The 27,069-nt window shown below is 42.2% G+C and overlaps 2 protein-coding genes across 4 annotated transcripts; both read left to right on the top strand.

Moving 5' to 3' along the window:
- LOC137887824 (immunoglobulin-like domain-containing receptor 2) lies at positions 1-17,562 on the top strand. Of its 3 annotated transcripts, XM_068731047.1 has the most exons (10): positions 1-150; positions 3,361-3,747; positions 6,206-6,325; positions 9,323-9,379; positions 11,048-11,194; positions 11,357-11,515; positions 11,994-12,122; positions 12,530-12,875; positions 13,098-13,821; positions 14,716-17,562. In XM_068731047.1, exons 1-10 carry the CDS (start codon positions 105-107, stop codon positions 14,749-14,751), a joined length of 2,151 nt encoding a protein of 716 aa, XP_068587148.1. In that variant the 5' UTR covers positions 1-104; the 3' UTR covers positions 14,752-17,562. The 3 variants fall into 3 exon arrangements, with proteins under 3 accessions (XP_068587148.1, XP_068587149.1, XP_068587151.1); XM_068731048.1 differs by lacking the exon at positions 9,323-9,379; XM_068731050.1 differs by lacking the exon at positions 11,994-12,122.
- Positions 17,563-19,807: 2,245 nt separating this feature from the next.
- Positions 19,808-27,069, top strand: LOC137887512 (immunoglobulin-like domain-containing receptor 1). Its single transcript, XM_068730574.1, has 9 exons — positions 19,808-20,026; positions 20,638-20,808; positions 21,566-21,715; positions 22,673-22,792; positions 22,983-23,129; positions 23,995-24,114; positions 24,300-24,481; positions 25,281-25,952; positions 26,089-27,069. Exons 1-9 carry the CDS (start codon positions 19,981-19,983, stop codon positions 26,125-26,127), a joined length of 1,647 nt encoding a protein of 548 aa, XP_068586675.1. The 5' UTR covers positions 19,808-19,980; the 3' UTR covers positions 26,128-27,069.

Here is a 27,069-nt window from a genome sequence, read left to right as displayed (position 1 = left end):
TGAATGTTGTGAGTTTGAAACATCGTCCAGGGATGAGACGATAGACAAAAGAAGACGAAGTTCATCAGAAAACTTTAATTAAATTCACCTGCAGGAGTTGGAAAATGTTTTTAGTTCCGAAGTGGTGGATTTTCATCGTCTGTGCGTCAGGTAAGAGAAGGCGAGCGGGGGGGGGGAATGAACCCACTCGGTGTAAAGTGGTGTAACAGGTTGTTTAACTCAGATTTAAGTTTGGAGATAGCGTCACTTTAACGACGCTAACTACGCTGTACATGGTTGAACATGTACAGAAATGATTTAAGCATTTAGACTTAACTTTTCCTCCCATATTAATTACATGTTATAAGCTAAACTTCAGTTATTCTTCCTTTGCACATAACGAACATGTATACTATGCACGCGCTGCAGTGTTTTACACAGGAAAGTACTAACGTTAAAGTGCGTTGCTATAGCTCGGTGCTTTGTGTTCCTCTGTGCTCGTAGTGCTGCGGTTACGCAGTCATGTGTGGATGATCCGACCAGAAGCTTTGGGGATCGTGGATTAGGAGGTCCAACTTCTGACAGATTTAACTCATGATTTAGCTAATTAGGCCTCTCAGAGGAATGACAGGTTGCTACTTAATTTAGTCCAACAAAATACCTTAAAAACACAACGATTTTTTTTTTTTATTGATGATTCTTTTTTTCCGATAAATCCTAAATGATTGTTTGGTCCAAAAATAGTTTGAAAATGTTGGATCAGTGTTTCCCAAAGCCCAAGATGAGTCCACGTCTCAGATTACCGTTATAGAGGAGCAACGTTGAAGGAACCAGGACATATTCACAATATTCTTTTTTTCTTAAATAATTACTCAAACCGATTAATCCATTATTGAAATAGTTGGTGAATAATGTAATGGTTTACAACTTAATTGATTAATCATTGCAGCTCTAGAAAAAAATCATGAAACACAAACGTAACACCTTGAAGAGAAACGTCATTACAGCAGCACAAGAATCAGACGTGGTTATAAATACACAGGTGCATAAATAAAATGTAGGAAAAACAATCATTAATGGGGCTTCCTACTATTTGTTGAATAACATATTAGTCAATTATTAACAAACAACAAATCAGCAAAAATGTTGCTAATGATTCAAGATTTGTTTTTACACAAAATGGCTAAAATGTACAAGACAATTTCTATATATATATATATATATATATATATATATATATATATATATATATATATCTAAATACAATATACAAATACTTGTTTGTACCACAGTATCTCAGTGGAGTAGTACTACAGTAGCATATGGGTTCATTGTTGTGAGTATGATGAGTGTTTTTTAGCACTGTAGTAACGTGGAATCCCTTCTTAAAGGCACAGTACACGTCTACCTCCACTCAAAGGTCGTGTAATGACAAATCAGTGAAACAGCATGCATGCCGATATCTGTAAAAAGTTGAAAGAAGTTATTCTCCCCACGTAAATGCAGACAAATACTTTAATACTACACTCGAGTCTCAAGCATTGTCTAATATTACAACAGTAGTTATTTCAGCCCTCCTCCTGCCTTCATGTTGTCTCTGGAGGTGGCTTCCTCTGAAAACTAATAAAGGCCGGATCGCCCCCTCAGCCTGTGATCCCAGGAAGACCAACCTCCTGGCTTTTTTTTTTTGTTCCATTTCTCAGAAGTCAGAGAAACAAAATCCTTGAGGAATTTATGTTTTGAGTCAGTTTGATTCGTCTTGGTCTGAATTGCCTCTTTTTTTCCACACCACTCCAGCCAAACCTTTTCTGTGAAACCCACTTTAGATACATACGCACTTACAGAACACCATTATTCACGGTTAAGAAGAATAAAACAAACTATCAGTCGTGGTGTGAACGACAGTATCAAGAGGCTTTAAATATTCAAACATCAAATCTGACAGTTTCCAAAATGTGCGCAGTGTAAACGGACCTCACAGTAGCCAGCTGAATCAGCAAACATCTGGAAGGGGAGATTCATGGTCTGACTGATTTGCTTTAACATCTTTATTTGCTCTTTGATTAAGAACTGTGTGTTCATGGTGTTTACTTATAATGACCTGGGTTTTGTATTTGACTGTCCATGAGATAAGAACTGAGAGGTTACCTTTTGTGGTTTCTCATAAAGAGACGCGTAGAACCAGCTGTGTTTGGTATTTTTGTTTTGTGAATGACTTTAACGATCAATCAGTTGTCCGTTATAAGTTGTTGATTAATTTTCTGTTTGACTAATAGATCAACGGGCAAATCATTTGGGCACCAGCTAGAAGCTCTGTTTAGGCCTGTGATGTTTTTAGTAGAAGAAGTGTCGGTGTGCACGTCTGTAGAAAGACGAGAACAAGTCGTCCCGGTGAACACAACGCTGTGCTTGATGGAGCTCGTTGGTGTTTTTTGATGAAACGTATCAGTTCTTTAAGAACAGGGGGAGGGTGTTTAGTTAGTAGAAAGAAAACAAAAGTCTTTCAACTGGCCTGGTCTGGATTAAGTGAAGCAGCTCATCCCTGTTCACTGGTCCAGCTCAGTCTCACCTCCCACTGCTCAGCCTGAGAGACACACACAGATGTTTCTGGGTGTGTGTGTGTGTGTGTGTGTGTGTGTGTGTGTGTGTGTGTGTGTGTGTGCGCGTGTGTGTGTGTGTTGGGGGGGGGGGGGTTTCTCACATGGTCACCCCTCTAGTGTGTGTTGCTGTTGAACTACAGAGTTGGAGCTCCTGGTCGTCATGTGACCCAGAGTCAACTCTCCTCACAGTCAGATTTCACCGAGCAGAAGCATCTCCAACCATCTCTCCTTGTTTCCTTATCCTATACTTCACTTGCCAAACTGCACAATGATTCATTTCATTCTGGCTTAAAGGAAAATAAAACAATAAAAAAAACATGCAAGTATTTCTAGTGAGTGTTCATCCTAAAATACTCCGTGACACAATGAGGGGAGCGTGTGATTTGTCCGATATTTTTAAAGTGGGCAAACGGGAACAGGTGTCTCCTTAAACCCCGACTCAGCATCTGAGTCATTGTGTGCTGCTGTCTGCTGCACTCGTCCTTAAATCCCCTTCATTACACACTCCCACTTACTACTTAAACCTGTTTTGGCTGCCAGATCTGTTGTGTGTTTGTGTAAGCCAGCAGTTTTCAAAGTCTGACACTGGGCCCCCCCCCAAAAAAACAAAACAACAACAGACTGGTACCATTACAAATATGCCAAATGAGCTCTTCACAGATCCTGTTTGCAATCATCAGTATGACTTTTAACGAAACAAAAGTAACGATTCATCATCTGGACTTGTTTTTCTTTCACACGTCACTGATCCCTCTTCGCTATGTCCCCCGTCCTCCCACAGGTGTCCTCCCTCCCCGTTGCTCGGGGGTCAATGTGTTCGTGAGAGATGAGAAGAAGTATGCCGTGCTGTTCCAGTCCGTGGTTCTGCCGTGTCAGTACAACAGCGTGTCCACCCAGACGCCCGTGGTGCAGTGGGTCTACAAGTCGTACTGTCGGGACCGAACGCGGGATTCCTTCAACTTCCCCGACAGCCTGAGCGGAGGCCAGGGAGGCGGTGGGCTGACGGGCGGAGCCAGAGGAGCCGCCGGAGGCTACGAGACGGGGATGACGGCGAGCTACCTGGACTGCGCCGACAGCAGCCGTACGGTCCGAACTGTGGCCTCCATCTCCGGTTCCTCAATCACGCTGTCGGAGTACTACAAGAGCAGAGACATCTCCATCATCAACAGTGAGGCTTATGTAGCGCTAGCTTTCATCTCTGGCTCTGTGTCTCTGATCACACAGCAGCTGTGTAGCAAGGCCAACACTTTATTTGTGCCAAAGGCAGAATTTCAGCTCACCAGCTTCAGACGGAATTTGACTTCATCCGCTGGCAGTTTGCAACTTGTGCTGGAGAATTATTGTTGTTATAGTCGTGATGGGGTGAAACAGACAGCCGGTTCTGAAAAATTTTGTATATAAAAACAGCAAAGAAGAGACACAAGACATTAAAGAAATAACATAAATATAATCAGCGCTTTAAAACACACTCAAAAGCATTTTCTTAGTTTTCGTTTAAAGGTTTGGTTAAAAAAAAAAAAAAAAAAGCAGCCTCTCTGTTTCTTTTGAAACATTGATCCAACATAGTGTTCTTATTTCTTCTGCTGGCAAGTTTTATGAAAGCCATAAATCGGAGCATCGGCCCAGCCTTCACACAGATTCCTGATTAAATGCCCAACGTGAAGTCAGAGAGACTCTGCACACATGCAGGAGAGGAAAACCTGTAGAGCTCTCAGAACAATCAGGTTACTCAACACAGAACCAGTAAGTATGTCCCCCCCCAGCTACAGTTGATCAGGTTGATTCTGAGAGAAGAAAAATAACTAAACTCCTCATCAAAGCCAGCCCTGTATGGCCGACGCTTTTCCAAATTCACTCGTGAGCTGGGCAACTTGTTTGGCAATTCAACTACAGCACCCCTGCATACAGGGCACTAGTGTTGTCAGTTAATGGTTAATGATGGGGATTGGTCAGAAAAATAAATCTAAATTAGCTTCCATAGTAGGCTACCACTGCAGATATATGCACAAAATTACAAAAAGTACAAAAACACCTGAAATTGTAACCATTACAGAGTGTATCTACCTGTGAAACATGGCTTTTATTTTGCAAATGCTCAGTACATATCTTTTTTAAAAATATATATTTATAACAAAGACAGTGGTTTAAACAATATTGGACCAGTTTACGACAGACTTTTATGTAATTCATGCCACATTCCCCTACTGTCTCACCATCATGTTATTTAAGGATCATCTAGGGGACACTGCTGTGTGTGTGTGTGTGTGTGTGTGTGTGTGTGTGTGTGTGTGTGTGTGTGTGTGTGTGTGTGTGTGTGTGTGTGTGTGTGTGTGTGTGTGTGTGTGTGTGTGCGTGCGCGCTTCTTGTTGAACACAGAGAGGTAGCCTTGTTTGCAGGCCTCAGATTTATGGAGCTCTTACTGTGGTTGAAGAATCGACCTTCTCTTCACCAGGAGCACAGACAAAAGAGATGGTTTTCACGCTGTCCTCTCATTCATCCTGACCTCCCTCTCCTTCCCTCTGATGTACTTCAATGGTCCGCTTTCATTTTCACTCTGTAGATCTTTGCACATCAGACCCTTCACACACACTCTTTCTCTTTTCTCTTTCTCTGTCCCACTCAGCCTCCTGTCCTGAAACAGGTCGGGGCAGCAATGTTGTAAAAAAAAAAAAAAAAAAAAAAAGAAGAAGTGAAAGCTTTGAGATTGTTGCCTTTTAGAGACGTCCGGTCATCCAGGCTCATGTAATCCTCTTCAGCGCCACAGGAGTCTGTCCCAGCATGCACTGGGCAGCGGGTGTTCTGTTAATCACATGGCTAACACAGTCAAACCAACACACTGACTTGCACTTACAGTCACAGTGGTGAGGTCTGGTCAGCCTGTGTCTCTTCCCCCTTCCTTAGCTAACAGGAAAGGGAAGGGAATTATACAACCCTGTTTCCTGTCCGCTGTATTTACATGTCTGACCCCTGACAATAGAGTCAGCGGCCCCAGTATTGTCTTGCGCGTGGGATGCTCGGCCCAAACTGTATTTGAATTGTTTTTTGAGCGACATGGATTAACGTTTCTTTGGAAATTTCCCTTCCATAATGAGAAAAACATGAAAAATTAAATTTACCGGCTCACAGGTTCCAAAGTGTTGTGGAAAGTGTTTCTAGAGGAGTGGAGGGAGTTTCATAGCAGCAGATGAATGCTTGTTCTGCAATCACATATGTGGGTTGCCACATACCTTTTTACCATATAGTGAGTCTTTATGGATGCATCATGAATGTGAGTTGTCATGAGTTAATATCCACCATTTGCATGTTTTGGAAGATGCATGTTGACAGAAGAAAAATAAGCATTTTCATATCTTTACCATCATCACAGCAGCTTGAAACTGTGAGGCCAGGGCTCTGCAGTTCCATTTATTAATTTATTATGAAGCATTTTACATTACACACATATATAGTATGCTTACAGCAGAGGGGCAAACTGACTTCACTAGAAGATTACTGAAGAATTCTGAATGGAGGGTTGAGGTTTAAGCCCTTTAATCTGAATCCAGTATCAGTTTGCCTATTTAATTAAACCTCTCAGTGAAGACTTCGTCGCACATCTTTAACCTCTTCCCTTGTTTCTCATGCAGAGGCAGACCTGCGCATGGGAGAGGTCCAGTGGGGAGACAGTGGAGTCTACATCTGCAAAGTGGTTATATCGGATGATCTAGAGGGACAGAACGAAGCCTCCGTGGAGCTGCTGGTTCTTGGTAAGCTGCCACTACTTTCCCAGCATGCCTGTTGTGAAGGGTTTCAGCTTGGTAAGAACTTGGTCACACTTCTCCGTGAATGTGTGTCTCATTGACATCCATTTAAAATGTGTTTCCAGGACTGGTGTGAGCAGACTGAATGAAACACTGTGTTATTAAGTCATTGACTCTAGTGGTGTCCCATCCCAACCCGTGTCCAACCCTTTGCATGTAATTAAATCAGGGACACAAGAAATTCTGCCGTTACGTAACACGGCCTTTAAAAGCTGACCTATTCATCACCGACGGCACAACACAGGCTCATTAATGAGCTGATTCACGACAAACGGTGGCACTTCTAGGGGAGTCCGGCTTAATCTGTGACCACAGCAACTGCATTCCCTCATACTGTATGTCACCGTATACACAACGACGATTTTATTAAACTACAGAACAGTTACCGCTTGTGTTGAGGCTTTGACACGCCACTTAATCCTGTGTTTGTGTGTGTATTTGTGTATACAGGTGTGTGTGTGTGTGTGTGTGTGTGTGTGTGTGTGTGTGTGTGTGTGTGTGTAGAAGTGTCTGTACAGTGACGCCGTACTTGTCTACGTTCGCTTACAACTGTTCCCAGAGCAACGGCTGAGAGGCTGTGTGGCTCTTGCTGCTCCAATTCACTCTGAGGCTGAACTTTTGTTTGGCTGGCACTCAGAGACTTATGTGTATGCACACAAGACACACACACACACACACACACACACACACACACACACACACACACACAGCTTTTACAGTTTGCAGAGACTTGAGCCCGTTCTGTGAAATGTTGGGTCCTGGTAGGATACTATGGGACAGATGATGCTACAGGCAAATGAAGATGCCGTGGTTTCCCTGGATGCCCTTTTGCCGTCTTTAACCTGAACCGAGAGACTCTAAATCTTCCACAGAGCCAAATGTTGTATTTCCTGGTCTTGGTGCAGCTAATATGGCATGTGAGGCACTTGTTGTGTTTCCATAACAACAGTTGGGGCCACCGCGACTGGCTCGGGGGTCTTTTGTCTTTTCTTTTTTTCCTTTTTTTTAGAGAATGGCTTCACAGCAAAGAAGGGAGGGAAGATTTAATGACACGGAGGAGGGACAGCAGAACAGAGTGATACAAAAGATGGAGGGTGACACCATGTGAGACACTCGACTGATAGAAAGAGGGAAGAGTTCTGCTTCCCTCTGGTCTCACTTTTTACTCACATTGCCCTTTCTTGGAGCTCTGAAGCTATTTGCTAATGAAACAAAACTTTGACAAAACATTGAATCGTGCACGAGGCAGGAAATGTTTTATAATGAACGTGTTAAAGCTCTCTGCTGGACAAACGCCTGAGCCCTGTTCCAAAGCACATGAACAATAAATGGGTCACAAGTCATGTGTAAACTGGACAGGACCTGTCAATACACAGCGTCTCTATAAAACTCTCATCAAATAGGCTCACCTTCCCCGTACAGTTTATTCCCATAGGAGGAGTATTAGTGGCAGTGTATAAATAGCTCCTGTGTGGATGAACACATATGGAAAAACAAGCAAACCCAAAATGTTTAAAATTAAATCTTGGTGAATCAACCAGCCTGCAGTCCAATTTGCGTGTGAGTGCAACTTCACAACTGAGCTGCCTTCAACTGCTTGAGCAGAAGGGAGACAGAAAAAAAACCCAACAGATTCAAAAAAATTAGAGGTGCCTTTAAACACACATAATGCAAACTTCAGCACCCAGTTGTTTGAATGTGATTCAGGTTCTCAATAAACTTAAAAGGGTTTCTTTCTGTTTTAAAATCCAGCAGAGAACACGGTTTAGCCTTCCAGAAAGATACTAGGTGAGGTATGTGCTCTGTCAGCCAGAGTGAGGCCAAGACGGTCCAGCCTGCTCTGTGTTTCTCAAGTCCTGCTTCTCTCCCGCTCGGCACCCCTTTCCTCCTCTCTGCCACGATCACACCATCAACGGTACAACATCACGCTCAATCTCTGGCTTTTGTTCACTAAGCTTCAACTTACGACGGGCACCGCTCTCATGGACCTATGCACCCAAAACAGAACACTCTTGTTTTTGAGGCACATTTTTTGCACCAGCTTGTGACACGGTCAGACTTCTGCCGTCTGACCTTGTGTGGAAGTCCCATAAAGCATAAGTTAAAATACAAAAAAACTAAAGGAGAAAGACAAAACACCAGCAAGATACCAGGAACAACAACTGGCAGGTGGTGATGTGTTTATTTATTTTTTCTCCTGTCTTTCCCTGAAACAAGTATTTACGCGTAGAAGCCAGAAACATGAGTCTTGTCGTCAATGTGAGCCAAGAAATAGTCCCACACATTTAGTTATATAAGCTAATATGGAGGTGGCGTGCAACTCCAGCTGTCTATAGCAACTTTTTTGAATTGATAAGCGGGTTTGGTTTGTCAAATTCGAGATCTTGTTCATGGAGAGGATGAATGGTCATAAGGTGCTCCAGGTCTCATCCAGGAGCCACTATTCTCTCTCCAAGTCTGAGAAAAAGTTTCAGGAACAAAATGTTTCTCTGCAGAGTGTTTGCTGGCTCTGGGCGTGAGGAATGTTCCCACCTGTGATTCTTTTTGCAGCTCTGCATGTAACATTACTCACAGCTCCTGCCTACTTGTCATGTTATCTTCACAAGGATGATTCCTGTTCCAGCCTATCTTCTCACCAGACCTCAGATTACCTCACAGGTTCATGAATCACATGATTGATCAGCTTATCAGTTTCTCTGTCTGGAGACTTTCTGGAACAAGACCAGGATGTCCTCTGGTGCATGCTGCTGTTGCTCTCTTTATCTCCTTATCTTCCTCTGTTGGTCCCTCTGGTTTTTATGTCTTGCTTCTCTCCTCATGCATGCTGCTCCTGCAACAACTTTCTTTGAATCAGTCATTTATATCACTCATTCCCTCTCTCCTCCTCCTCCTCCTCCTCCTCCTCTCCTCTCCTCTTGTCACCTCTGCTCTGTCTCTCTCCAGGTTTCTCAGGTGTGCCTGAAGATCTGCTGCCAGACTTTGACTTGAAGATTATGCCAGGTAGGGGCATAATGTGTTCTCCCCCTCACCTGCTTCCTTCCAGTCATGCTAACCCTACTAACCACTCTAACCGTGGCTGTAGGAACCATTTTGGGTGGTGGTGGCTTTTTGGGATGGCGTTTTGCACACAATATAAGAAATGTAGAAGAAGAACTGGTCATATTTGGCACGAGACTTGATCTGATAACATTTTTCAAATGGTTGCAAACAGCTTTAATACCGTCTAACCTGTTCCCCTCTCACATTAGTTAATAATGCAATAGGTGTTTATTATTCAGCTACGAGGAGGATTTGAGTTCAGAGCCGTTTTTGACCCAACGGTCAGTTCCACACCCGTCAGATAACGAGCCGGCCGTCGCTCCCACTACGATGAGCTGTGCTTGAAAACAGCTATTATGGTCATTATGGTTATTTATGGTTGTGGTTACGGTGTCATCCCACATCATTTGGACACCACCCAGTTAAAAAAAAAAAAAAACCCACAGTGATCAAGAGGGAGGGAGGTTTGTTTATGTCACGTCAAATTCCTGTAATACACATTTGATTATCACAGAGTTTGTGGGAAGACGATGAATGAATGCATGAATTGTGTGGAAGTGACTCCCGAAATAACATGGTAATGAGTCAGTCAGCCAGAATGGTTAGTGCAAGCTTATCTCTGGTCTTAGTGTTGCATTAGTGTGTGTGTGTGTGTGTGTGTGTGTGTGTGTGTGTGTGTGTGTGTGTGTGTGTGTGAGTGAGATAATGGTTGTAAATGAGATCACATCACAAGGTAATTTGTTGTCACAGACAAATCTTCAGTATCTTCCAGAGCGGTCTAAACCGTGCCTTTCCTTCCTGTCAGAAAAATCTGGTTTCCTGTGTGTGTGTGTGTGTGTGTGTGTTTATACAGACAATGTCGTCCTTGGTTTTACATTGTCAAAGATTTCCTTATCTGCCCTCTCCTTCCCTTTCCTTTGCTTTGTCGTAGTGTGGATGTAGCCATAGACAGATACATGTAGTTTATCTGTGGTGCTTGCTGTATCACTCGCTTCAGCTCTCTAATACTCGAGCACTGTGTGTGAAATCATCTTACTTTATGTGGGAACTCATATTCTGGTTCAAATTAATTTGTTTCTGATTTGTTATGTCCCGAGAAAAACCTTTTACTTCCTTGAAAACAAGAAAAAGTAAACACATTTTCCAACAATCCAGCTGTTTCTCCCTTAAGAAGTCCCATGGCTCTACAGGAAGGATTGCTCTCTGTGTTGGCCACTAGGGTTTTGCATTTGTTTTGTTTTGTGTTGTATTGTTGCAATAAAAATGTATTAGGAAATCTAACAATTGTAGTTTTTTTTTTTTTGGCATTGGGATCTTTTTTTCTTTAGAAATGTAACAATGAGACATTCTTAAAATCAGGTTAAAAAAGTATACAGTGTGTAATTGGGTTCAGTCAGTGTAAACATGGAGCCCGTACAGAGGGAGCGCAGGAAATATACTGCTAATTTACAGACAGATTTAAAGTGAAACCCCACAGATTGTACACCATTCCCACGCAGTGGTCTGATCATATGGAACTGCTTCTATGTCGATGTCTGTTTTAAATGCAGGATTCTGTGTCGTGTGTGTGTGTGTGTGTGTGTGTGTGTGTGTGTGTGTGTGTGTGTGTGTGTGTGTGTGTACTTGCAGAGTGGGTGTTCGTGTCGGCCGTGGCGCTGGGCAGTGTCTTATTCCTGCTGTTGGTCGGGGTCTGTTGGTGTCAGTGTTGTCCTCACTCCTGCTGCTGCTACGTCAGCTGCTGGTGCTGCCCTGACACATGCTGCTGCCCAAGACACCGTGAGTATAAACACACACACACACACACACACACACACACACACACACACACACACACACACACACACACAGGTGCAAAAAGTGACCTGACAGCACTGACACTGTGTAAACGAAGTATGTTTTTTTTCTGAGTCTGAATGGCGTCGCCTGTTGCTCTTGCAGTGTACGAGGCAGGTAAAGGCATAAAGACGGGCACCTCCACACCTGCCTACCCTCCATACTTTGTCACTGGTGTCCCGACGATGATCCCCATCGCTCCCCCTTCTCTGGTGGACAAGATGTCCTCCGTCCCCCCTTCGGATGGAAGCCTACTCACGGCAGGTGAGTTCTTACCTTTTATTAGCGAGTTATCAGAATTATTGAAAGATATTATCAGTGTTTGTTTGTTCTTTTACCCCATTAATTACCCCGGAGTTTATTCTTAAATTGGAAATATTTGCTGGGCGTTAAATAATCTACAAGATAAACTTGATTTGAAAACGCTGCCTTCGTATTAGACTGCATTAAAAAAAAAAAAAAGGTTTTATGAGGAATTTAATTGTTTCTTTCAGTTTTATTGAATGTGAATGTTGTATGTTGATTGTATTTTCTCGTGTGACTGTGTGTGTTATCTGTTTAATTCTGCAATTTTATATTTTAAACAATAATAATAATAGAATAAAATAAGGAAATAGAAAACAAGCAGAGTGCGGTCCTCAATCCATAATGAACAAACACACACACACACACACACACACACACACACACACACAGACCAACAGAAGTTATCCATGCTGATGGCTCAAGTGTGTATCTCCAGTGCCAATGCACGCTGTAGGGGTTCCCTACCGCATGCCTTCGCCTCAGGATCAGGACTCTCTCAAGGTGCTACAGTATGTCGAGAAACAACTGGCTCACTTCCACCCTGCCAGGTCCATGAGCCCCCAGTGTAAGCTACTCAAACCCATCCTGTGGAGTCGCTCTCTGAAAATGCTGTTAGCATCTTCTATAGCATCTTCTATAGCATGTCGATGCATGTATCTTTTTGTTCATCTTCTTGTCTTGGCATGTCTCTCTGCACCAGCATTCTGCGCTCTGATTTTCCTGTAGTTGAGATGTGCGTAGCAGCAGGTGTGCATGGCTGCTTACCTGAAATAATGTTTTCATAATTCTCCCTCCAACACCGTGTACTCGCTTGCAGACCTCGACTCTGACTTTCTTCTTCTGTAATGTCTTTGTTTTTGTATTTGTTTCTCTTAAATTCTGTGCTTCTTTAAAGAGGGATTTTCAGTTTATTTCTTTGTCTGTTCAGTTGTTCTTCTTCATCTAACCATGCCCTCCTTTGGACCTGTCCAGCCTGTAGCCTGTCCGAGCTGAGCTCCCTCCACGAGGGAGATAACGGCTTCCGCCAAACGTACCGGAACGTCCAGAAGAAAGCTCTGCCCGCCATCCCTGACCACGACCCTCAGCCCGAGCCCCAGCGCTACCGCGACAACCGCAGCCCCGAGCCGCAGCGTTACCGCGACAATCCCCCTTCACCCCAACGATATCGCGATGAGCCCGACTCAGAGCCCCGCCGCTACCAGGACGAGGATCTTCCTCCGCGGCGGAACAGCGACGACCCTCCGTCCTTCTCGCAGTCGCGCAGGCCTGGCCGAAATCAGCGGCAGCAGAATCACAGCGAGGAGGAAAACCACAACAGGTACAGATACTCTGTTTACTGATTACAGAAAACTGATGTCCTACATACAGTATATGATGTTTAAGCAATCAACTAACTAGAGAAATCCAACTGTAACCCATTTACTCAAGCAGTGACTGAATATCTACATTTAAATATACACAATACTCAGAAACCTGTTGACCTTCTCTTGCATCCGTTTCCCGTGTCTCTCCCTGTTGGTCCTCTCTCTGTGTTTCGCAGGTGGAACCCTCGTTCAGAACATCTGCATAGAAAGACGTACCGTACTGCCGGACGAACCTGCTCACTGGATGAGCTGGAGGAGTTCGCTGCTTCCTACAAGCACAGGGGAGGCAGAGGGGAAGGGAAAAGGGAAGAGGAGAGGGGAGAATATGAGATGGAGCTTCGGGAGTTCAGTCGATATCCTTCCTACCGCAATGGCCCGCCTCAGCATTATCACACGGATGAGGATGAGCTCGGAGACGACAGCGACCACGAAGATCATCCCAGGCGGAACAAGAAAAGCGGACGCAACATAAGCCCGCTTCAGTCTCCCAAAAAGAGGAGGGGCACTTGGGACAGCGAGCGCCCCGCTCCCCCTCCTCCCAGAGTCAGTCCGCCGTCAACTTCTTCTCAAGAGAAGGACTACGACGGCACCTTCCTGAACAGCCTGCTGGAGCGCAAGGCTAAGTTGCGAGGGGTCAGCCAGGGGAAGAGCGGGGCCCGGGGCGAGGAGGATTCAGACACGCCCTCGAAGGGCAGCTCGAAGAAGAGCAGCGGGGAATCTAGTCGGCACTGCAGCCGCTCACCCAGTAACAGGCCCGAGGCCGACTCACTGCCTGCTTACTCCGACACGGAGCGAAGCAGGACTGACGGGCCGCTCCCAGCAAACGCTCGCTCCTCTCAGCCTCCCGCCCATCCCCCGCCCGGTCGCCGAGAGGAGCCCAGAGACAAGACCCGCAAAACGGTGAGTTCCATTGAAGCCCATGAATTATTGGCCGGTAATGCTAATTTGCAGATCAACAGCAATGACTAGAGCTCATGTAGCATCTTTTCTAGTTTTTTGAAAATGAGATATTGGTGTGTAAATGATGAAAACGTTAACACTGGGCTAACGGCAAAGTGTTTAACACTCAATGTTGTATTTCCTTGCTTTTAAGGGAGTTTTGGGGCATTTCCACCGAAATCGAGGCCCAAGAACCTTTTGAGAAACTCAATAACTAAACCAGCATTTTGTCGAGAGGAACCAGGGATTGCATTTAGTTCCCGGCGTCGGGGGTAGAACTTTTTGATTGTTTTGGACCTATATGCAGAAAAGTTCACATATTTCAAACCTGTAAAAAATGACTTTTATGTAGTGTGAGTATGTCAAACTCATGTCATCATGTTGTGTTCCCCACACGGGGTCCCTGCTCTGAGAAACTCTTAAGTTGCAGTATAACGAAGCTTTGCAGGCCTACAATAAGTGTTGTTGTTGTGCCTTTGACAGGTCAGGTTCAGACGCTACTACAGTGAAAACTAGGTAGAATACTCTGTTCTGTATCCAACTACTCTCAATAACAATCTTAACTGGTTGTGTCCTCCCCGACAAACCTGGGTCAAAACGCTTTTCTACATCAAGGACTTATCTGTACAACGTAAATGAATTGAGCAGAGCCGTCTTTCAGGGGTTCCAATCAAATCTTCAAATAATTTGAAAAACAGTTGAAACGCAGTTTGTCCCAGGTTCATCATAATAACCGTGTTTGGCTAATGTTTACTATCTCTTAACTCTCTCATTCTACTGAAAAAGACGTGTCCATATTGCCGTGTAAACTCTCTGCCGCCGTGATAATCGATTGACTTTTTGTTTCCTCTCCAGAGCACTCTTCTCAGCCGGGACTCCCTCATCGTCTGACGGACTGAACGCCTCACAGACTGAGCACTTACACGAGCTGCATGTCAGCTAATGAGAAATGATTTTTAAAAAAAAAATTACTTTTATTGCAAATACATGCAATTGACTGTGCAGGAAAGCTGAATCAGCACCGATGAATGAAGAAGTGGACAACAGAGACACTCTTTCTATTGAGACTGACACCAGGGTTTCTGCCTGTGACGTCGCCGAGCGATGAAGACATCGCTGTTCGGTTTCTGTCACCGGCTGCCTCATATATATCTCAGCTGGACTAACACTGAACTAGTGCAGGCTATGACCTGGACTGTCGTCCCCCCCAGCAGGACGCCGTTCATCTCCTCTCGTCCCTTTAGAAAAGACTAGTTTACGCTTCCAGCACAATGAGTGCATTCATTTCCACTTGATGAGATATCTGCTTTAAATAAGCACAGTTGCACAAAAGGAGGTATATGACAACAACATTATTGTAGAGGACATACTGTAGCTTCAGCTGGATAACAAAGCACACTCTGTGTCGTTCAGCAGCACGTTCAGGGACTGAAGCACCTAATTCAAACAGCTTTCGATGAGATTTTAATGTTAACTAAAGCCGGTAGTAGTGATATGATGTTTATCTACAGAGGGGATGGACAAAATAATGTCAGTGAGTCATCGGTCGGTCGAGTGTTGGAGTTTCCCCGTTGGCCGTTGCTCTTTCAAATTGAATAAGCTGCAACTATTCCCTTAATTATTGACTCAAACATGGCTGAACCATGTCATGCAAGTACACTATTAGAACAGATATTACTGGAACCACTACAGAAAAACACAACTCCAATTGAATGACGATGTTGCTGTGTAACTGCTAGATGTCTACATAAAGCAACTGTTTGCTAAAACGTTCCCCATAACAACTGTATAAGGTGATTTTTTTTTTTGATTTTTTTTTTTAATATATATATATTTTTTCTTTTATGTTTTTAATTTGTACAGGTGTGTTTACAGCTTCTTCTACTGCCCCCATGTGGGCAACATATCTATTAAAGGAGCGGGAGCATTCAGAGGAGTCTATTGGCAGAAATGGAATATATTTCAGTATTTTTTAGTTTATAAATCACCTGAAAATAAGAATCCTTGTGTTTTTGTGACCTTAGAATGAGCTGTTTGTACACCAGGACAAACCAAGCACTGGCTCTAGATCAGCCCATACAGGCGCTTGTGTCGGCCACCACAGTTCTTCTAACGGGTTGCAATCTAACCTTCACCACCAGGTGTCGCCAACTCCTACAAACTGCACCTTTTTTTTCCCTGTTACTTTACGTAACTTAGTCACGCAAATGTGTGTCCCCAAACTGTACGAGTGCCAGTCAGAAATATGATTGATAAGTTAATGGGAATCATTTTGAAATTCATGACAACGTACAGTATAAGCCCAACGATGTAGTAAACGGAGGGTCTGGACTAATGCTGCAGACTGACCCAATATGACCCACATTTGTTACTTCTTTGTTACGTTCCTTATTGAAACGTTGTCTTGTCTCCTCTCTGTATGTCTCTTCATCTTCTATTAAAACATTAGTTTGCACAAAGTAACTATTTTCTCCAAGGGACTAAAACCTGATCAAATGTTGTATGTTTTTGTAACTGCCACTTCCCTGTCACAAGATTTCTTTTTTTTTTACTACAGTATGAAGACATTTGTATATGTAAACTGGACCTATTTCTGAGTGTGGTGTGATATGATGGATGTAATTTGTAAATGATTATGTTTGTTTAGGCTGTCCAGTGTGACTGTGTACATAAGATGAAGTGCCTCTGATTTGATAACTGTAATTCAGCCTTTTCTTATCGCTGCCGAGTCAAGAGCTGAACCAACATCTTCATACGTTATCAACAGGCACACAAACGTATGCAGAACACACATTTGCCTACTGATTTTTTTTTTTACGTCTTTTGTTCTAACATTACACCAAACGGTATTTTATTATTCCTGCCATCATGTTGTTGTTTTTTGAGAGAAGTCTACCGTCAGTGTTTAAGTTTTCTTCCTTTGTATTTTCTGCTGTCTGGTACTGACAACTGTGTGTGTGTGTGTGTGTGTGTGTGTGTGTGTGTGTGTGTGTGTGTGTGTGTGTGTGTGTGTGTGTGTGTGTGTGTGTGTGTGTGTGTGTGTGTGTGTGTGTGTGAGATGACTCTTTACTTTTCTGTAAAGGAGACAATGTGTAATTGAGTATGACTCACGTCTTTGTTCATTGTTGTAATCACAGACTGCTTGTCTTTTGCGCAGTTGTTTTGTCATCAACATAAATAATATGTTACGACACTTTTTTTTCTTCCATAACATTTATTTATTAGCGTAACATAAAGACCAAAAGTGTTTATCTCTCCATCGCAGAAATAATGAAAACCAGGTTTTATTTTAGCTTATCGTTCTTTATTTTTAGGATGTTTTCATCTGCTTATTAGGTTGAATATATGATTGTACATTTAGTGCACTTATTCATCGACACTATAGTATGTACTTTATCTATGTGTGAGTCTGATACAGTTGTGCTTGAGCACTTCTTTGTACTTTTTTGAGTCATAATTACAAGTTACATACATAATGTTTTTTAATGTAACTACTCACAATGTATAAAGTAGTTCAAATTGGGTTGTTTATTTTGGTTACATAAAGGAATATTACATTCCAAATGAACAAAACGGGAGATGACATGTTTTTAACTCGACAGCAGAAGTTGCTAATAGTACATCTGCTCCTCTACTTTAGAAAGAACTAATGGCTTCTCTCACTCGAGCAGAAGATGTGAGTGTTTCTTCAACCACTACAGGGACGGTTAGATGATACTCACACACTGCTTGAGGAATTCATTTGATTACATTCACAGAAAAGCACTCGTTGTTTTGGTTTTGTGTGTCGTCCTTTCTGTGTGTTTATGTGAGCCTCCTTCACTGCGTGTTTGTGATGGGAGGGCTCGGTTCAGGCGGTGACCACTCACAGCTCGAGGGTATGTCAGGAATGTTGTGGAGCAACTTCCTCCTGGGCTTTACGGAGACATCAGCCGGGAAATACGACATCGCCATGCAACACAAAGTAAAAGCTGTGTTTGTCTTTGTGAATGTGCCAGGTACTTAAGTGCATACATTTTTAGCAATATTTAAATCAAAATCTGATGACAGTTGGTGGTTTGTTTGGCAGCTTTCAGTCAAATCAGATCAAACCAAACGCACACAGTCCTGATGAAGCAGATTATTTGAGTTTTAAAGCGTCAGACTCTTAATAAATGAAGTTAAGTTTGGAAAACAACTTTACAGATGCTTGAATACAGTGGTGGGAATAGTACTCCGATTATTTACCTGAGTAGAAGTAGCAATGCCATATAAAATCTTATCAAGTGTGAGTAATGGCATGAAAATACCCTTCAAGTAGCAGAAGTTAAAGTGCTCATTATGCAAAACAAGCCATTTGAGAATATATATATATATATATATATATATATATATATTCTATGTTATATCATTATATTATATATATATTTTATATTTTTATATTATTTTAATTCATTTTTAATTTTATAATTATATTATTATATATATATATACATAATATATATATAATTAATAATTAGATTACTGATGCGTTAATATGTCAGCGTCACTTTAATGTTGAAGTTAATAAAGGTGGGGCTTATTTTAGTTGCTTTATGCTGCTGGTCAGATTAATATGTTATATCATAATGTATGTGTTGATTATATTTTGTATGAGTAATCAAATTCTGCAGAGTAACTACAGCTGAGAGATTGAGGAGTAAAAAGTACAATATTTTCCTCTGAAATGTTAAAAGTAGTAGAAAATGGAAATACTACCTCAAAACATTTTTTTTTTAAAGTACAGTACTTAACTAAATGTACTATGTTACTTTCCATCACCGTTCACATCAGTGCAGCCACTTCTTTTATCCCAATTCTTCATAAATAAACCTTCGCAACATAGAAACATGTCGTTTTATTGACTGTAACTCAAATACAAATATAGGTATGTGTGTTAAAATCAACTTTTCAGTCATTTTGATCACTTTACTTTGGAAATGTCCTTTAACAGACCGTATGTGACTTCAGCTGCAGTAGCTGCCGTGCATGAGGACTTAAATGAACTAGCATAGTGCCAAAGCTAATTTAATGCTGGTATATTTGTGATTTGTGCTTTAAATGTGCTTTTTCAAAGTGATTACAAGTTTTACATTCTGCATTATGAAATGAAATGCATAGCGATGATGCAATGCAGCAGAAGGAGGTGTAAGGGGGAACGAGTAGGAAACACAGACCGGGCTGCAGGTGCAGAGTGGGTATGCTCTGAGGAAAAACAATCTTCGACCATTTGAAGGACTCGGACAACACTTCTGTACAAACAGTCCCATTGATGTGCACATGGTCCCAGTCTTTTATGAAGGAGGACACGTTTTAAAAGCGTCTTTCCTCCGGGGAATAAACAGTCTGCTTTCATAGTTTAAACTAGAAGATTCAAGAGTCGAGCTCCAACAGAAAACACACAAACATGAATATCCAGCTCTCAGATTCAACAAGTTTAGCCTGCCATCTAGTGGTTTTACACCAGAGTTACACCTGAGCGTTGACTGAATGCGGAACATTTACACCGTCTAATAATAGTACCACAGGAACATAATAAGAACGGTATTTTCCTATGCCACAAAATCAATATTATCATATGTATTACTTTCATTTAGTTAAGTAAATAGCTCTGTGTGGAAGGACAATGATACCATCATTAGACAAATAACCTTAAAGAGTATCAGTCACACATCCTTACGGTATAAATCCCAATATTATGATGAAGTTGAAAACTGAAATTTGAATACACATAACATTAAGACTATGAGAATCACACCTTTATGTATTTTATTATGTACTTTATGTATGTAATTATAAATGAGCATTAGCAGACACTCACTCCTGTTGTTTTTTTATGGGGGGGATTTCTGTGCACTTGATTGCGTCACAGAGGTGCGGATGAATTCACCTGTTTCGGGGTGTGGCCAGAGATGGTTCAGGTATTTACCGCAAACACACTGTTCAGGACGACGCAATGAACAGTTGCGTTTCACTTTTAGCTTAGAATACAGGCACTCTGTTTGTTTTCGCTCTTTTTCTTTTTAGTATTTTTTTTATTTTATCATTCGCGGATAGTTTTGCTTCCACTTTTTATTCAGAGCTGGGGTTTTTATTGTCATCATGCGGAGATTAGCTGCCGCGAGCTTCCTGCTGACGCTTCTGAAAGGTAATTTCCGTTCTTTCACATTTCGTCCTCGTGCTCTTCGATTAAACCCGTTTATGAGTTCAACTTTTGTCAACATTTTGACTCAAACGCACCAAACTGGAGGGATCGGTCACATGACAGTGTTTGTTTACGTGACACAAAGATAGTTGGTCTAAATGTTGAAAATAGAAAATGATTGTTGTTGAAGATTTTTATTTAATTTTTAAAAAAAAATATATTTAGAGAACTTTACTGATATCTATGATTGTAAGCTGTAACCCATGTAAGAGTCACTGTGGCCTGTCAATATTCACAGAGATTTCCTCAACAGGTTTCATTCCATCTTCTCAATGTTTGGCTGGTAGTTTCACTCGAAGCCATTTCCTGTGCCCTTTGTCTGCAACACCTGTTTTTCTGGTTCTGCCACTTTGAAAATGAACTCCTAGGTTGAGAGAAACCCTCACACACATTGTTTCAGTCTGACCACACTTTTCCTCCTCGTCTTTTGGCAACACACGAGCTGTTTCTCTAAACTGACATGTTTCTTTTATTCAGCACATGAGATGGCTGTATTCCTGCACAAATACACAAACTACTGTTTCTAACCGTCCGTTTGCTTTCCCTGCCAACAGTGTCGGTGTGTATTCAGGTGAATGTTCCTCAGCAGGAGCGCAGCACAACCCTGTTTGCCGCAGTCACGCTCCGTTGTGACTATTCCACCTCTGCAAACCTCCAAGATGTTCTGCTCACCTGGAGGTTCAAGTCCTTCTGCAAGGACCCCGTTCTGGAGTACTACTCCACAGGTAACCGTAGACCGCATAAGTCTCTGAGAGGCTAGTCCATGAAGCGGAGGCTTAATGTATGTGAATAATCTTCTGTTCTCTCTGAATATCCATCAATACCAGAATGAATAACTTCAAATATGTAGTCACAATATGCACTATTTATTTTATTTAGCTACAGCTGGGATCTTTTTTTTTTGTAACATTTTTTACTCCATATTTCTTATTTTTAGTGCAGCCTCAATGGATATGCCACACTGCATTTCATGACACATTATGCTTGTGGATATGACAAATAATAATAAACAATACAGCACTTTTCAAGACAAAGTTACAAAGTGCTGTACATGGTTGAACATTTCTGGACTGCCGTGAAATATAATTAGATAATTAATACAATGCAAAAATAATACTCAACAGTAATACAAAAGCAGATAAGGTATGTTGGAAATAAAACGATGGGTTCACATTAATAAAAGCCTTTTTTTTTTCTTTTTTTTTAAAGATACAAATAAAGTCCTTGAATCATTCGATGATGATGTAGTGCTTATTTGCACTAAACACAAAATACACAGGAGTTTCATTGCTTTTGCAAGTATTCCAAAAAGTCTGGGGATCACCAAAGTCGGTAGGATTTATCCTCAGGGGGCCATGAATGTCTGTGCAAACTCAGTCTGTCCAGTAGTAGAGATATCTCAGTCTGGACCAAAGTGATGAATCGACCAAGCATACAGGTATAAGAACGTGTTAATGGAAACTTTGCCTCTGATTTTTGCAGCGTACCAGTCTGCACTACAGTTGGGACAGGACCCAGCGAATGACTGTCCGGACCGCCAGCGGACGGTCCGGACAGTGATCCAGAAGAGAGGGAGCAGCGAGCCGACGCTGGGAGCAGAGTACCGCGAACGCAGGATCACCATCCAAAATAGTGAGTTCATTCAGACACTATTGGCGTCGGGCTCAACCCAGCTGTGTCGAGTCTTGAGACAAAATGATTTGCTTCACTTTTGATTTGACTGTTCCTCCTTCCAAAAACAGCCAAAATGATATGTTGACTAATCGATTGGTAGATTGACAAACTGTATCTGTAACAAATTTGATTATCCATTTAGGTATTTTTATGTAAAAAACAAAAACAAAAACCTCCTTAATTTCCATTGTTTATGATTTTCTTAGTCCTTTATTTTAGTTCAGTAAATATGTTTTAGTGTTTTGAACTAAATTAGAAATTCTGTCACTTTGGTCTTTGGTGAAACGGTGAAAGGCATTTCCCACTATATCAGACATTTTATACACCAAACATCTCATTAATGATTGAGAAAATAACCCACAGATTAATTGATATTGGAAATTGGGGTGGAAAAAAAATCTCCCCTGTGAGAAATAACCGAGATGAGATTTTTTTTTTTAACAGATAATAATTCAGCTGAATGGATAGAGCTCTATCGGAGGTCTAACAACAAGGAATAGTTTAACAGAGTATATATGGACATTATCTCGTCCCCCCCCCTCGCAGATGTGCTCCTCCTCCTCTGTCTGCTGAAGGCCAGGTTCCCAGCCTTGGTATTGTTTTCGTGGGAAGAGGGTGAAGTGGTGAGATCAGGATGACACTACAGCAAGCCAGAAATGTTAAGATACCTTCGATATGATCACATTTAGTATTAGGTTTTAAATGAGTCTGGTTGCTCTCGTCTGCATATGTTCAGGTTTAAGCGATACAAGTTCTAACTAAAAGAACAATATGATACATTTCCACAACAGAAATTATTGTAAATAACCTTTTTTTTCGCTTTCGTGGCTCTGTCTCAGTACGAGGAGAGAACTGGTTTGTTTTAAACGTTGCTGACCACAGTTTAAATGGAGGTGTCTCTCTGTGTTTGCACAGATGCTGACCTGGTGATCACTGAGGTGATGTGGTGGGACAACGGGGTGTACTTCTGCTCCGTCGAGGCTGCTGGAGACACGTCCGGAGACTCTGACAAAGAAGTCAAACTCATCGTTTACCGTAAGAAACAAAAAGAAAAAACTTTCACTCACTGATTTTTAGAACAGCCCCAAATACAGAATTTCCGCAACTTCTTCTATTGATTTGTTTAAACCTAAATGTGGCATTATAGGATGCTATTTGAAGCCATAACAAAATCAGGGACAGAAGTGCGTATTAACAAGAGGTCTTTCTTCCCCTCCTCTCTCAGACTGGTTAACAGTGTTGTTCATCGTCATCGGAGCCCTGCTGCTGATCATCCTCTTCGGTATCTGCTGCTGCCAGTGCTGCCCTCAGAAATGCTGCTGCTATGTTCGCTGTCCCTGCTGCCCGCAGCAATGCTGCTGTCCTGAAAAAGGTAGAGAGCCGAGCAGCATTTAGAAAACTCTCCTTGTTGGTGCCTTAGGGATGATCTCACATCCGAAACATGGGAGTGGGCTGCTGATTCAATCTACAACCTTTATTGTCAGAAAAACAAAGAAGACAAACAATGAGGCAACTTGGGAGGGAAACAGCAGATAGTGTGAACTTATTTCATGAATTTACGGAACTGTCTAAAAAAATATTAGATACATTTTGGTAAAATGTTAGAAAAATATCAGTTAAAATATCTGGATGATATTAGTACAATGTTGGAGAAACATTAGTAAAGTGTCTGAAAGAAATGTAAAACAATTTTTAGTGAAAGGTCTGAAATGTGTTTGAAAAATATTTGTTCAAAGTTTGAAAAATATGCATTGTCTGTGTGCAATGTACAGTAAGCCCCCATCAGATCCACTGAAATCATGTCAGGGCTAGTATGGACAGGAGCAATGATTTCAGTGACCGATAACTCTCTCAATGCACAGTGCAAAGAGACAGACGTGAAGAAATGTGAACTTATCCCATCAAGTTAAATCGTCAAACCCGTTTCTGCGCTTGACTGCAATCCTGTGTGATGTTAACTGACTTTAGGACAAAAAATAAAACAAGAGACTGTGGGTTACCTTTTAACAACCACATCTCCGCAAGTTGGTATTCTTACTGTTCTCGTATAAACCGCAGTCAGTGTTGGCTGGTACCTTATTGTATGCTCCAGAAATCTCTTTTGGTGTTTAGTTATACCACATTTATTATTCATATGCAAGTCCTTGAAAACATGTCATAAAGAAACAGCCTGTGCACTTAGTGAGGACCTTCCTGTACTGTTGAATATTAAAGAATGTGCTGTGTCCGTCTTTCAGCGGTGATGCAGCATCGTATGATGAAGGACGCTCAGAAGGCCATGGCGCCCTGGATGGGAGGACAGCCGGTATATGGACCAATGAGCCACGCCTCCCAGATGAACCCGCTGCTCTACTCAGGTACACACACACACACACACACACACACACACACACACACACACACACACACACACACACACACACACATCATGTTACACAGCAGTTAATGAGCAAACTGTGGCTTTAATACCGTTGGACCGTATTCATCCACAAATGTCTCCAAATAAATCCCTTTTATTTTGTAAATGTTTTTTCGTCTCCAGGATCTGTTTCAGGGAAGAGCTTCCCGATGAAGCCCATGCCCCTCCCCCCTCCTCAGTCTTCAGCATACAGCATGCCCGCTCCCAGTGTCCACGGCGCACACACCCCTGCCAACTCCAATCACATGCTCGATTACCTGGAGAGCCAGGTGAGGGGGATGGACATGGCGAGTCCTCTGCTACAGGTATGTGACCGCCCATGTTCTCAAGTCTGTTGATGTTAACAGTAGAGCAGCTGATTATTAGGTATTTTATGTGCTAAAAGTTAAAAACCATTGCAAAGAAAGAAGATGAAACCAGAGATGTGGTGGATGATGGAAGTCATGGTCGAATTAGGGTCAGTTTATGCTCAATCAGAACAATTTTTTTTTAAGACGTGATGTCTGACCAAGGCGGAGATCAACAGTGTTACTAGATGTTCCAAACGGCCACAGTTGAACTGGGCCCTTTACAATGTAACACTCAACTGAGTTGGTATTAAAAAAATACCTCTAAAAAATCTGTTTCCCCAAGGAAATGGATTAGCCCAGGTGGTAAGCCACTAGATTTGTCTCATGATCAATTTAGTTAATAGGTGTTGGCCTATCAGCCACAATTATTATACATATGCCATTTCCTGTGTGAAATAGTGCCTTTTATCTTTTCCCTTAAAGGTTCATGTTTTAATTCAGTAGTGAATTGTGTACAACCATTTTTTTTTTTTCTCTTTTTTATTTTTTTTTTTGTCATTTTGCAAAGCTGAACTTTGGCAAAAGTGTTGTGTTTTGATTGACATCTGTCAGGGCACTGATTGTGTCATTTCCTGTTGGTACTAAATAGTAAAGTGCAGCACTTCTAGTGTTATAGTAGATGCCCACAGAGTATTAACTGGGCCTGTAGTGTTGAATTGGGGCACAATTCTTGTGTTTCTGTGAATTTCCCTGAAATGCACGAGTGGTGGTTTTCATTTGTCTTTTTCTTCTTCTGGTGTCTTCTTCTCATCAGTCCCAGCCTCCTCCTCCGCAGCAGCACATGCAGAACATGCAACACATGCAACACATGCAGCACATGCAGCACATGCAGAACATGCAGAACATGCAGCAGATGCCACCCCCTCCCCAGCACATGCCCATCAACGCCCCATTTTCCCCCGGCCCTCCTAGCATGATCTCTGCCCTTGATGATGGCCCCACAGAGCGTCGCGTCATCACGCTTCCACCTATAAGAGAGCAGCCGCCGGGCAGAATCCCACCCACTGCACCCAAGACTCGACCCCCGAGCTCCAGCGAGAGCAGCCGCAGCGGCTTCGGCCGCCGTGACGACCGAGGGTCGGCGGGCAGGCGTTACCCCTCACCCCCCCGGTCTAGAGGCATTCCCAGGAGCTACAGCGAGGAGTCACTGGACGGGCGACGTCACAGCGGGCCAAGAGGAGGCATGGACCGCCCCCGCTCCCGCTCCAGGGATGACCTGTTTGACAGCAGGTCCAGAGGAAACTACTCTCCCCCAGCCTCACTGCCCAACAGAGGAGGGTCATGGAGCTCGGATGATGAGGGCAGCAGCAGGAGAGGAGGAGGAGGAGGGAGGAGAGGAGGCGGAGGCTTCGTTGACAAACCTCCCATGTACTCGGAGTACGAACCTGGACAGAAACCAGGAGTACGGAGGAACCAGCAGTACTCTGTAAGACACACAATGCTTTAATTGACATACACCCACACAAACGCGCTTACTTCAAGACAAACGCACGCACACACACACACACATAATCAAACGCACAGTCATTATAAAAAAAGAATCTAAAGTATGTCTCTCTCAGGACAAGAGTTCTCGCAATGGCACCAGCATCGTCATCTGAGCCCTCCAGCTGGGAAAGGCCCTGCGACCTCTGTTTCATTAAACACGAACACCTCACTAGAACTGGGAGCCTTGTAGTCTGGCTGCTGGTAAGCTTTTGAATACCAACATTTTTATGACTTAAAATGAATCATGAACGCACTCTTTCATCACAGGTTTTGATAAGTGAAAAGCTGGCAGAAGGATTCATGAAATGTGAGATTTAATGTGTTCATCAAAGTGTGACGGTTGCAAAGCTAATGCCAATATGGAAGCCTGTAAATGTTTTAGTTTTTTAAAGATATTGATGTAAGAAAGTCTTTACTACTGAACAGATTTTTGGGATAATATTCCCCCTCTCTGCTGGTTCATCAGTGTAATAGAAATCTACAGACGAGATTGGGACTAAAAACCTGTGCAATTATTCTTATATGTGCCTTTTTTAAGGGATGTTTCTCCTCTTAAAGCTCTTTGTTTGGCAGGAACACAGTTCATTTTTATAATTGATAAAGCCATTAAACCTAAAGTGCAGAAGAAATATTGCACAGGGCCAGTAAACAAATTATAATTGTTACATTAGAACTATTTAAATCCACATAAATATGAATAGACTCTTGTTCATTCTGGAATTATTTTTTGGCTTTTTATGATTTTTGTAAATAGTTATTTTTCCATTTCTCCTGGATGTCTCAAAGTGACCATCATGCAATATGTTTTGAAGGAAAAGGTGTGTGCTATTAGCCTGTGTTCAGATAATGAGTGGTTTTTAAACCTTTTGTACATAAGTTAGAAGTATTTACACTTGCTTATAAATAACTGTACACATTGTGTAAATAAGTATTTTACATGGTGTTGACACAACAAATGAAGTAATGTGCACAATGTTTTTTTTTGCTTTTTAGATTACGGTTGTTGGCACAAACTAAAAATGACTTCCACATGCATTAAAGTGGTTGACTCCTTC

The sequence above is a fragment of the Cebidichthys violaceus genome, unplaced genomic scaffold (genome assembly GCF_023349555.1).
Source record: "Cebidichthys violaceus isolate CVI_PGR_0920_01 unplaced genomic scaffold, fCebVio1.0.p SCAF_5, whole genome shotgun sequence".
Classification (NCBI taxonomy): Eukaryota; Metazoa; Chordata; class Actinopteri; order Perciformes; family Stichaeidae; genus Cebidichthys; species Cebidichthys violaceus.
This window is presented reverse-complemented; position numbering and strand designations above follow the sequence as displayed.